Source organism: Alligator mississippiensis, chromosome 2, assembly GCF_030867095.1.
Source record: "Alligator mississippiensis isolate rAllMis1 chromosome 2, rAllMis1, whole genome shotgun sequence".
NCBI classification, from domain to species: Eukaryota; Metazoa; Chordata; order Crocodylia; family Alligatoridae; genus Alligator; species Alligator mississippiensis.
Window position 1 is genome coordinate 166,307,843 of NC_081825.1, and position 13,085 is coordinate 166,320,927.

General features: G+C 43.7%; 1 protein-coding gene across 1 annotated transcript; it reads left to right on the top strand.

Moving 5' to 3' along the window:
* Positions 1–3,165: 3,165 nt before the first annotated feature.
* LOC102574932 (cytochrome c oxidase assembly protein COX18, mitochondrial) lies at positions 3,166–12,807 on the top strand. The gene is made up of 6 exons (XM_019493525.2): positions 3,166–3,456; positions 4,189–4,289; positions 5,304–5,467; positions 7,343–7,455; positions 10,647–10,754; positions 12,370–12,807. Exons 1-6 carry the CDS (start codon positions 3,181–3,183, stop codon positions 12,538–12,540), a joined length of 933 nt encoding a protein of 310 aa, XP_019349070.2. The 5' UTR covers positions 3,166–3,180; the 3' UTR covers positions 12,541–12,807.
* Positions 12,808–13,085: the final 278 nt, after the last annotated feature.

Consider the following 13,085-nt stretch of genomic DNA (forward strand, 5'->3'; position numbering starts at 1 on the left):
AAATTCATCTGAGTAAGACTCTGCAAAGGGTTGTTTGGGGTATTTTTTAAGGGATTTTTAGTTGCTCAAATAGAGGGAGGGGAAGAGGAAAAAGTGGGGCTGCTGTGTAGTGAGGATGAAGTTGAAATGCAACAGAATTTGTTCTTATAATCTTAAATATGGTCCATACTTATAATCTAAGTATAGCTGGGTCATGGGCAGGTTGGCCAATTGGAATAAGTATGTAAAAATGGAAATTACCATATGCAAGTTGGAAGCAAAATTCAGATTAATGTGCTCAAGTTGGGGAAGCTGAAAAAGCTGTAGAATTTGCACATGGAATTCTGAGCCCTTCATGGAATTTATCATACCTATCAAATTAAGGTGTAATATTATATCAATTTTTTGTGATTTGGTTGACAGAATAGAAAGTACACTTAATTTGTGACTAACACAAAACTCTCAATTTTTACTCTAGTCCTGTTTCTAAATAATATTTTTACAAATCAGAGAACCAGGGATCAGTGAAATTCACTAAAGGCAAGTGCAGACTGTTACATGTAGGGGGCAGCAGTTAGTTACATGATATAAAATGGGAAATAGCTGCTGACTAGGTGAAAAGTGAAGACCAAGGAGGAATGCAAATATTCTAATATGTGATAGGTTTTAATAAAAGGTATGGTGATTAGTTGCTCTCTAGTCACATAGAGAAGGTGAGAAGTAAACAATCTAGTCTGCAGTGAGAGATTTAAATTAGTAGGAAAATGTTTCAAATGGTAAGGCATTAATCTCTACAACAGGCTGCTAAGAGAGTTTGTGGGATCCTGCAGATTTTTAGGTTAAAGAAGCACCTGTCAGAGATGATCCTGATTAGATTTTATTCTGATTTAGTATAAGGGAAAAGACTATGAACTCAAGGCCCCTTCTAGCCTTAATCCCTGTTTGAAGAACAGCAAATTTGGTTACTACTGTACATTAAAGAAATGTCAGGGGGAAGAGTGATTTTTTTTTTGTTTTTTAGAGAACTGCAGAGCCAGTAATCGGACCTCACTAATAGGCAAGGCTGGAGAAATTTTGAAGAAACAGACAAAAAGGAACACAGCATTGGTAAGCTTATGTCAACAATATATTATCCCAATGTACAAAGTACCAGATTGCCCTGACTTCCCAGACATGGGGAATATGATCCAACTCATCTATCTGGACTTCAGTTAAGCATTTTGATATACCATGTTAGAATTACTTGTTAAACTGAGGAAGGAGATGTGTACAATTTGCAAAGGACTGGTGGAACCAGGTAAAGGGGGGATGACGGTGGATTATGTTGGTGAGGGGGTTAGTAGTGGACTTTTTTAATACAAGTGCTTCCAAAGATGCTACCACACCCATAATATATTTATTAATAACCTTGGTGCTAATGAAAATTGTTGATAACCCAACTGGGTAATATCATCTAGGTAGAAGGGTTGGACTCTTGAGACTGGAGGACTGGATCCTTGAAAACTGAAGTATTGGAAATAGAATGAAATTCAGATACTGCAAAGGGTAAAGCTCCGCACTTAAGGACCGAGAGCAAGAACTGCTGCTGTAAATTGGCAACCAGAGGAAAGGATACGTTTGATTGTATTCATTTCTTATAGGCAAATCACATTAGTGGATCAGTCCTGTGATTAAAGGGGAAATCAATCCCAGCATGAATCAGGTGAGGTATTTTCAGTAGAGATGGAGAAGAACTAATGCTATTGTACAAGAACCTGGCAACATTTAATCTGGGAAATGGAGATCCAAAGAGCTTGGCTTATTCTAGTCAAAGACTGAAATGAGATATACTTACTTTGTAAGAGCAAGAAGGGTATAAATGGAGGGGGGGAGAGGGGGGCACCTGTGTATGGTATAGGACAGTGCTGGTACAAGAATAAATGTGTATGAAAGGGCCATGAGTCAATTTAACCTGGAAATTTAAACTTATACTACAGTGAATTTTTGGAACTTCCTTTCAACAGTGTGGTGGGAGGGGGAAGGGCAAGGGACAGAGAACCTAACTTTTAAGACCAGGAGCTTCTATTTGTTTTCCTGCCATTAAATTTCATTCACATTTAATGGGAATTCCTGTCCAATCCCCATCTAAGTTGATTACAGTCTATCCACTGACTTCAAGTGCTTGTTTGTGTGGGTGAAGACTTGATGGTCTCGCTTTAGTTCCTCACAAAAAAAACTATTCCATCAGCATCTGTCTCCTTTGACAACATCAGTAGGAAAGCTGAGGATTTACATTTCTTTTAAATGTTAGTTTTGAATCTTAGGATGATAGCTCAAGTCATCCAACAAGGACTCATAAATGGGATGGGACTGGTTGGGAGTATATAGTTAAGTTGGATGTATGTGTGAGCAATGATCATGCAACAGCTCACAAGCGTGACAGTATGCTTGTAACCACCGGACCCGTAAGTGCCATGTAACATAACCCCTTTCCGTGAACCTTTGCATTGTCTTCCTGCTGTCTTCAGCTGAATCTTCAGTGTTTCATGCTTGCTTCATCCAGCTCCACGTCTTCCTCCTCCTAACTTTCCCATCGTTTCCTTTTTGCTTCACCTCCTTTCTCCATTTTTGGCCTTGTGGTATAAGCCCCCTCCCTGCAGCTAAGTACAGGTCCTTTCAAAGCCACTTTCTTTTCCTTACTTCCCCTTCCCTGCCTGGACTGTTTGTCTCCTACCTCTTTTACCTGCCTGTTCATACCTCTGATAGGCGGGGGGGGGTTACCCTTTTTGGCAGGCGCCGTACAGGTTGCCCCATGCCCTCCCCAAAACCAGTGCAGAGCTGCTCTGCCCTACGGGCTGTGCTTGCCTGACCTGCCGCGCCGCGCCGCGCCGCCCTGCCCCGTCCAGGGCTGTCCGCCTCGGTTGGCGCCAGGAAGCCGAGGCCGGCCCGCGCTACCTACTCTGAGTAGCGGACTGGCCAATCACGCGAGAAGCGCTACAAAGCTCGTGCCGGAACGTCTGCATGGCCCGCCGCCCACCGGCTCTGCCCGCACAGCGCATGCGCCGCGGCTCGGCCGACTAATCCAAACCCCGATCCACTGCAGGTTTACAGCAGGCTGCCCTCACCCATCATGGCGGCCGCGTTGGCACTTCCCGACTTCCGGCCCCCACGGCCTTCCGGAGTGGGCGGTGCTGGGGGGGGGGGGGTCTGGGCCGTTGCGGGATGTGGCGGCATGCGGGGCAGCTGTGGCGCGTGGCGAGGCCGTGGGGGCGGAGCGGGGGCTGGGCGGCCGCCTCGGCGGCGCCGGTTGGCGCGGGCTGGGGCTGGGGCTTGGGGCTGACGGACGCGGTGCCCGTGCACTGGGCGGAGGGCGGGCTGCAGGCGCTGCAGGCGGCCACGGGGCTGCCCTGGTGGGGCAGCATCGTCTGTGCCAGCGTCGCGCTGCGCACCGCGCTCACGCTGCCGTTGGCCGCGCACCAGGGCGTCGTCGTGGCCAAGGTGGGTGCGAGCCTCCCAGTGCCGCCTGGAAGGCTCCCCCGGCGGCAGCGGGCGGTGGGAGCAGGGTGCCCGCGGGCTTGGCCTCTGCAGGGGGCAGTGACAGCAACTGCAGCAGGGTTGCTGCTTGGTTACTTGCTATTAGTTCCCAATATCTCCTAGGAAAAAAGTTTCTTTCCTCCCCCTTCCCTCTCCTTCATTCTGCCTTTCAAAAGCCAGGTGCACGTCTTTATTTGGGAAGGGGGTTGCATGAGAGACCCTATGGAGAGGTTTTGAGCCCATCCCTGGCCCTACAGGTGTCAGGGGCTGCCCTGAAGGCAGGTTCATTTCCTGGTGGGGGTAGGGGAGGACAGAGGAGCCAGCACTTTGGGCAAGCTTCTCTCTCTGCTGTTCCGGGACTGGCTGCAGCTACTCCCCGATGGAGTATGGATTTAAAAAGTGCCGGATTTTCCATAATTCTGGATTTTTGATATCCAGATTTATGAGGTTGTATTGTACAAGCAAAAAAGAACAAATTTAGGCGTCCTATTGCATAGTAAGGCAGCTGCTTGATTGTGTTGGTTGGAAATGCTCCGTGCTCTCCCACAAATTCCTCGGGGATATATTCCTGATAAGCTGGGTTGTTTGTAGTAAGTAGTTTTTAATAGTTGGCAAATATCTGTAGAGAATCCAGACTGGGTGCTGATTTGGTGTTTTATTTTTCTATATAATCAATTTTTCATTTTGTTTAGCTAGTTAGAAAATTTGCGGCCTGAAATAGAAAACCTAGCAAAGCATCTTCGCTATGAAGTTGCAGTTTTTGGAAAGCAACAGGGTTGGTCTGAAAAGGTTTCCAGGTAAGATCATGTTTATAATAGTAATTTATGCATTCATAGCAAGTGAAAGTAAAAGCAAGTTAACAAATATGTAAGGCTAATGACAAATTGTGCAGAAAGAATCAGTGGCTTTTTCATCACATTCTGGCTTTTTTTTTAATGTTTCCGTGTTAACTGTTAACATTAAAAGTATAGTGCCCCTGGGTATTAGAATCGGCCACATATTAGAATCAACCCCCAAAAAGATTGAACTATATGCATTTTTAATTCCTCATTAGGATCTTGTTTTGTAGAATCATCTGGTTATTGAAATGAAAATTGCAGCCATAATCTATGCCTATGTACTTTTTTCCTGCTGGTTCATATAATCAATAAGTAAAATGCAACAGTGTACTGAAACGGTGTAGAGTTTCCTATTGGGATTTTACACTTTTACTTTGCAACACATTACTACCCTATTCCCTGCCAGATCCCCAACTTGCACTGCAACCCATCCTCAACCCAGGCTGCCACCCTAGCTTTGGCCCCTGACCTGCACTCATCAAATTGCTGCTGGCTCCAAGCAGCAGCCCCAGCAGCTCCAGTTCTGGAACCAGACTGAGATGGGAGCTGAAGCAGCTGGTACTTGAATCCAGGACAAGGCTGGTTTCCCCCCCGCTCCCCCGTTGACCCAGGGTGGGCAGGACTCATCTTAGATTCAAGTACATATAGTAAATTAGACAGAACAAATGCTGCGGATCTGAATGGTAGTCTCTATGCTGAGGTGCTTGCAGTATAATTTGGGCACAGACAACACTGAGACTAAAATATCAAATCTAATGTTGCTAGGAGACAATATTATGGGAAATTGTCTTGGAAAGTTGAACAAAACAAATTACAATAAAAGGTAAATGGGGGAGGGATTGGCATACAGGGAATGGAAGGCAGAGACATAGTGAGAAAAGTGAGATGTGCAGCCCTTAGAATTACTTTTACTCATTCTGAAATAATATTTTTTTATCATTTAGTGCAAGGAGTTTTGTTTTTTCCAATCAGGTTCCATTTCAAGAAAAACCTACGAAGAATTATTTCAGAATTATATGTTCGAGACAACTGCCATCCCTTCAAAGTCAGTTTGCTAATGTGGGTTCAGATTCCCGTGTGGTTCTGCGTGTCCATTGCTTTGCGCAACTACAGTGTAGGTGCTGTAGACTCTGAAGGTGATCATTCTGAACATTTGTACTGCAAACAAAAATCTGGTTTGCTAGATAGCTTTTTCTGGTTACTGTTTTTACTAATATTGTCTGTTTCTTTAAAAATTCGAGTTGTTGATTTGAGTTGTGCCCAGGGTGTGTGGGCAGGAGGACAGCTCACGCCGTGCAGCTGGAAGCCGCTGTTCCGGTGCTCTCCTGCACATGGGCGGCTGCCACCGCTGCTCCCACCACTCATCTGGAAGGGCACAGGGGAGTGTGTGTCCCTGGATCTGCACAGGGCGGGCTGGAGCCAGGGCTGCACCAAGCTCTTCCTGGTGGGGCAAGGTTGCTCTGGAAAGGAGCTTTGGGGGCTGGGGAAGGCTGCAGCCACAAATTCACCGTAGCCCCTTCCCAGCGCAGCCCCAGCCCTCCCTGCACAGATCCAGGGGCACACACCCCCTAGTGCCCTCTTAGATGACCAGTGGGAGCAGTGGCGGGACCCGCTGCACAAGCAGGCAAGTGTCAGACAAGTGGCTCCTGGCCAAGTGGTGCACAGCAGCAGGAGCTGCCCTTCTCCCCTGTGCCCCCTGGATGAGCCACAGCTCCATGCCACACCCACCTTGCCCCAGCCCCACGCCTTCCTCCCCAAGGTGGGCCTTGATCGGCCCCCCCTCCCCCCCCCCCCCCCCCCGCCTCTTCCCTCCCTGTCCACCGCACCAGACTTACCAGCTGGAGGCAGCTCTCCACACTGCTGGGCTGTGCTTCTCGCTGTCTGTGCTGCACTGAGCAGCTGCATGCGTGCATGGGCCATTTATCGGCCAAATTATCGGCCTGATATGGCCAATTTCCAATCTAGTAAATTTTCTTTATATTGATGCCGTTCTGATATCGGACTAAAAACAGATCTACAGAAAACAGATCAATATTCCTATATTGATTAAGTCCCATGATATTCATAATGTAAGAGATACATGGTCAGTGCTGGTTCCTGTATTAATTCATGCACGTGGTGTTTTTAATGTTACCCTTTTTATGCTTAAGTGGACATAGCTTTAAAATAATTATGCCCTTTTTGGCACTTTAGACTTTAAAAGCTAAATATTATAGAGCTCAGTAATATGATGCTTAGTCTAGTAATGTGTAGCATATTCATTTTTAAGAAAGTTAGTTTTCTACTATTACAAAATGTACTTGGTTAATGAAAAAATGGATTCAGAGCAAGTTACTTTTTATTATTTGCCTGTTTCAATCCTGGTCAGCCTGTTAGCTCTTACTTTTATATTTCCTTATGTCATTGAGTTGGCAGACTGCCTATAAGTGCAGTGATTTAGTTTAAAAGTCTCTTTAAATGCTTTGCTTTAACAGTATTCAGTATGTAAACAAGGTGAAAGTAGTAAGTTACTTTTTCAGAGTATATTTGCAATAAATACATTATAAGAATGGGTTAATTTTTAAATTCACCCTTTGAAGTTCTTTGAATTGTATAGTTCCTTTATGGCATTTAGTGGATTATATGTAGGTCATTTTTTCAGTCTGTTTATAGATGGGTACAAGTTTCAAATGTCCAGAAATACATACAATTATTAATATATGGCTTGCCTGTAAGTTCATACTATTACTCATCACAAGAAGGACCTTTTCTTGAAATGCATAAATCTCATATAGGTATTCCCTCCTCTACTTCTAAGGGAAAGGTGGGAAGGATTGTTAGTTACTAGTTGTTACCAACAGAATGTATTGTCACAAATAATACAAAAAATGTTCGCTTTGTAGAGCCAATTTAAAAGTAGAATTCTGCCCAGTTTTATATAACTGATGTTATGGTGACAGTGATGCATTGATGGATGTACACGTGTGTGTGTGTGTATATGCGTATAATTTTTTTTTTAATTGACTTCACAGTTCAGGAACAGTTTTGTTCGGGTGGAATTCTGTGGTTTACAGACCTCACTGTACCAGATTCTACATGGATTTTGCCAGTTGCGCTTGGGCTCCTCAATTTGTTAATAGTGGAGGTATGTTGATGATAAAGGTTGGACAGATGTAAAAGTATGTTCTTTTCTGCGTGATTGGGAATCATTCAGGGCTGTCTTTATAAAATATGGATATACTATGGCCGTTTTGAATTATAAACTGATAGTGTAGAAGGGAAAAACTGTAATTGTTCTGTATATTTCAGGGGTGTGAATACTGGCTGTGTGTGGAGCAAATGCTGATAAACTCTGGTATGTCATTTTGGACACTGCTTTTTAGTAGGTTAACCTTACTGAAATTTAATCTTCACTCGAGAGCATCTCCTGCGAGAATACTTTAATTAGCCTACTCCCATTTATTACTGTATTACAAGGCTACAACTTAGGTTAAATTTTGGTGCATAAGTAAACGGTCCTGGGGGCTGTATTTATTTTTGGCTTGCTTTTTTCCTTAGTAGACCGGTAGAACACTACTTTTAATGCATCACAAATGATGGCTACATATATAATAATTGTGATTCTAAAACAGTGGTGTCCAAACTTTTTGCCCTGTGTGCAGGATGGGTGGTACCAGCTCCCTCTGCAGGGTGGATCTGGCTGATGGGGGATTGCCCAGCCTTGATCTGTATGCTGGGGGCAGGGCAGAGCAGCTCCAATCTGGATTTGTGGGGGAGAAGGGAGTGGGGGGAAGCAGCCCTGATCCAGGCCTGTGGATGGGGAGAAATGGCTTGGACCAATCTTGACATGTTGGCGGCCCACCCCTCATCCTGCTGCATAGGCAGTGCTAGATCTGGCTGCATGAAGCTTCCACGGCTCCCTGTTGTCAAGTTTCCAACCCGTGAGACCAGCAGGCTGGATGTCATGCCTCTGCAGGGACAGAGATTGGGTACTCCTGTTTTAAAGGAGCAGCAAGCTTTGATAAAAAGTAAATTAAAGTTATAAGTTTAAAAAATAGGAAAAAAAATGAGCATGTTGTTAAAGTATGAAAGCAGAGGGATTGCGAAATTAGATGAGGAGATGATGTAGGGGTTCTCTTGTTTCTTTGTCGGTGCATCTCAGCATTTATTGTCTGAATCCATTTTCCAAGTAAGCAAGTGTCATACTTTCCACATTTATGCAAATATGGTCCACAATCTTTAAGTGGCTGAAATTTCTTATGTAGCAAGAAAGAGTTTGCTTCTGCATCTAAGGCCCTTGCCACTTAAGTCGTGACTAACCAGTTAGTCGCATCTTTAAGTTATAACCTGGTCACACGTTAAAACAATTAATGGCATCATAAAACAAGGAGTAAGCCACAAAATTATTCCACAGAAAATGTGTGCTAACTTTGAGGCTGGTTCCTCTGACACCAATAATTCAATGTGTGGCCAGGTGCACCCCTGAGGCTGAGAGCCCTGTCAGCTGACTGGGCTCCCAGCTATAGTGGTGCACCATGTGCACCAGGGGCTGGGAGCTCATAGCTAATGGGGCTCACCATGTGCTCCTGTGGCTGGGAGCACCATGCGCTAATCTGGGCTCCCTGCTGCAGAGGCTCGCCATGTGCCTCTGTGGCTCATAGCCCTGCAGCTGATCCCACCATGTGCCCCCCCCAGGGTTGGGAGCCCACACCAGCAGTAGGGCTTCCAACTGCAGGGCCACATGGTGCACTCTTGTGGTTAAGAGCCCAAATTAGCTGCGGGGCTCCCAGCTGTAGGACTGCATCGTGAGCCCAAGGCTGGGAGCCCTATCAGCTATAGGCTCTCAGCCTCTAGGGCACATGATGTGCCCCCATGGCTGGGATCTGGGTCAGCTGATGGGGCTCCCAACTGCAGGAGTTTGCCACTTGCTGGTGCTGGCGGGGGGGAGGGGACGGGCAGGATCACAATCCTTAGCTCTCCCTGCACAGGCATTAATGTGTGATGGGATCTGATGCTTGATCCCACAACCATGCCTCCTGCCATGCATATGCACATCAAATTCTATCACACTTTATTGCCCATGCACGGAGTGCCCAGGATCACGATTTCAGGCTCCCCCTGCACCCGCAGGTAACAAGGTCCTGCAGCTGGGGGCCCTGTCAGCCAATCCAGGCTCCCAACCATGGGGTCACACCATGTGACCCTATGGCTGGGAGCCCTGAAGCTGATCCTGCACATCTGGCAGGGGTCTGAAAAAAGTACAGTCCCAGCTTTGCGAGTACTTAGTGTCATAAGAGAGGTTACAGCCCCACTAAAAACAGATTGTAAAGAGATCAGTCTTTTATTTGTATTTTGCAGCTAAAACTAGTAAAAGAATTGCAGTGTACATAGAATTTTAGAACATACGTATGAAAGGATATTTTTTTTAAAAACGAAGAACCTACTTTGCTCCTTGTATTTTGTGGGTTTTTTTAATAATTAATTACACATACACCTTAATTTCATGTATATTAATGAATTATATGCAAAAGTCCATGGTTTCTTTCCTGGCATTTTCAATTAAGTCAAAATATATATTATTTTTTGTGAAGGGAGCAAATTAAGAAGAAAATAAAATAATAATCAAGGAGAAAGAAGGATATTTCATACTTTTAAATTAACTTCATCACACATTCTTGTTGATCATTTCTTAATTTTCTTCCAAAAAATTTAAACACATGAATTGGAAAATACAAACTATATAGAGAGGAGGCCTGACTTCATGTTCTTTCAAAATTCCACGCATTCTTGTTACTTTTTAATTTACTGAGCATCTCTCACAGGTCTTTCTCATTTCCATCATCCACCTAGATTTCATTCATGCTCTATTTTATATTTTCCTAAGTAATTTGGATTACAAATTTCTTGAAGAATGATAGTCAAGGTTTGATTATTCACCTTGTTCTGTTTTCTTTCAGTTGTTTATCAAACTGTTTGAGGATGATTAGCTGTGCCTCTTAACAGTCTTCTCAGAGAACTGTTCTTGAAGACCAGATGTTAGAAGCTCACTTAATGGTCAAAAACTATTATTCTGTGAAGTCATACTCTCTTCAGATGTTTTAGAAGGATGACTGATACAAAGTTTGCTAGAAAAATACCGAGTAGTGTCTGTAAGAAACCAAACAGATTAGAGGGAATAATTTATTAATGTTTTAAATATACTTGATTAGAACACCCCAGTGATTGAAAATAATATTTGTGAACAGAATACTTGGTTGAAAAACATTTAACATTGATAAATCAATCTAGTTTTCAATATTAAAAAAAAAAAATCTTTCTTCCCATCTATTTCCTCAGATCTTTTCTTTTAGAAACCATGAGCTATCCAGGTTCCAGAAGTTGGCTACCATCTTGGGTCGAGGGATGTGTGTAGTAATGATCCCTATTGCTGCTACAGTCCCTTCAGTAAGTACAGAACCATAATGATGTGTATTGTAGGGGTGTGCGAAGCAGGCCCTATTCTATTCCAATTCGGATTCAGCCCGAATCGGGGGACAGTGATTCAATTCATTGATTTGAACCACTGCCCCTGATTCGATTGAGCCAAATCTGAATCTGAATATTCGATGCTGATTCAGAGAACCAGTGCTTCAGACACAGACACAGCTTTAAAAGTTTTTTCTACATACTTTGAGGTACCAGCACGGCTCGTGATCACTGCAATGCTGGGACGCAGGGAGCGTCCCACAGAGGGTTCTGATTCGATTCGGAGAGATTAAAGGGTCCTCTGATTTGAATCAGAGATTCGGCGACCCTAGTGCATTGCACCAGGGACTCTGCACCAGCTTCTGACTGCTGACCACACTTGATGGTTCATGGTGTTCAATGTGCAATACAAATGCATGTTCTATATTGAACTGTGTTCGAGGAATGTTGCATGTAGGATCTGTAGCCTAATATATATAGAAATGCTGGTATTTATTTTCTTCTAATACATGTCATGTGATGTCTTAAGCTCATCACAAGTTATTTATTGTTACACACTTAGGAAGTGGTCAGTACTTGTAAGATATAAAATAACCAGTAACTTATGCCAAGCAGCTCACAATCCACAAGACAGACCTAGAAAAGACAGAATAGGAGATCCAGAGGGAAAGTGCACTTCAATTTTTTTTTATCATGGAATCAGAAAATTAGGGTTGGAAGGAACCTCAGGAAGTCATCTAGTTCAAGCCTCTGCTCAAAGCAGGACCATCCCCAACTAGATCATCCCATACAAGGCTTTGTCTAGCTGGGTCTTAAAAACCTCCAAGGATGGAGATTCCACAGCCTCCCTGGGTAACCTGTTCCAGTGCTTTACTACTACCCTTCTAGTGAGAAAGTGTTTCCTAATATCTAACCTAAACTTCCTTTGCTGCAACTTGATACCGTTGCTCCTTGTTCTGTGATCAGCCGCCTCTAAGAATAGTTCCCTTGGCCTCTCCTCATAAGTCATGTCCCCCAGCCCCCTAACCATTTTAGTTCACCTTTCTGTCTCCAATTTGTCTATTATGTTTTCTATACTGGGGAGCGGGGGGAAGGGGCAAAACTGGACAGAATATTCCAGATGTGGCCTCACCAGTGCTGAATAGAGGGGAAGAATCACTTCCCTTGATCTGCTGGCAACACTTTTACTTATGTAGCCCAGTATGCTGTTGGCCTTCTTCACAGCACACTGTTGGCTCACATTTAGCTTTTTGGCCACTATAACCCCCAGGTCCTTCTCTGCAGAGCTGCTACTTAGCCAGTTGGTCCCCAGCTTGTAGTGGTGCATAGGATTGTTCCATTCTAAGTGCAGGACTTTGCATTTGTCCTTATTGAACCTTAATGCTCGTTCTCATAAATCATCACCTTTTTACAGAAGAGTTTTTAAACTGAAAAGTGTGTTTGGAATGGAAGCCATAGCTGTTAAATATAAGGTATATTTAGGAGGATTGTTCTAAAAAAGAATAATCAATAGTTGTAGTTTGAAGTGTTGTTGGAATTTCAGTGCTTTTATTGCACTTTGGGTTGTTGAATATGTTATTCTGTCTCGTTACAGTCTATGGCTTTGTATTGGTTGTCCTCCAGCTTCATGGGACTCTTGCACAACCTGTTGCTGCTCTCTCCTACTTTTCGTCAACTGTGCCACATACCAAAGACCAAATCCTGTTCTGACACTCCTTACAGGGATATTGTCTCTGCATTTTATGCCAGACGCTTCTTAAAGTGATTCATTTTGTCCTGTTGGAAGAGCTACTCCATAAAAGCAACGAGGGTCATTGAGAATAAAGTACTGAAATGTATATTTAATTGTATACTGCTGCCTTTAGAATTATGTTTATGTCCCTAACCAAGTAGTGGTTGTCTGATATCATGAGAAATGCACTGGGTATTTTTGATTGCTTGGCAGGCTAGATTTTGTTTCAAGGATGATGTTTTGTAAGTATGTAAGCAAGATGGGATGAAGATGGATGTTAAATAAAACTGGATGATGGAACTCTTCTGTTTACAATGAAATTGATTTTGCCTATAGTTACCTATATTTTGCATATAGTTGTTTAGGGAACAACATGAATGGGTTTTTTGGAAGACTAGATACCACAGTGGGTTGTAATTGCAGAGATGTTCCTCTCTCCGGATTCTGTAGTGATCATGTAGTCAGTCAGTTGGCCTTCAAGTGACCCATGTTGTGGTCCTAGTGACAATTATGATGGAAGCTTTTTTTTTTTTTTTTTGTGAAACTACATGCTGAACTAATTACCTCTTTGTTGGCAC

Bases quoted from the DNA above. Each gene is read 5' to 3' on its own strand.
- LOC102574932 (XM_019493525.2), top strand. From the start codon at position 3,181: ATGTGGCGGCATGCGGGGCAGCTGTGGCGCGTGGCGAGGCCGTGGGGG. The intron at 3,457-4,188 runs GTGGGTGCGAGC...TTGTTTAGCTAG, and splicing joins AGGGCGTCGTCGTGGCCAAG to TTAGAAAATTTGCGGCCTGA. The intron at 7,456-10,646 runs GTATGTTGATGA...CTATTTCCTCAG, and splicing joins TCAATTTGTTAATAGTGGAG to ATCTTTTCTTTTAGAAACCA.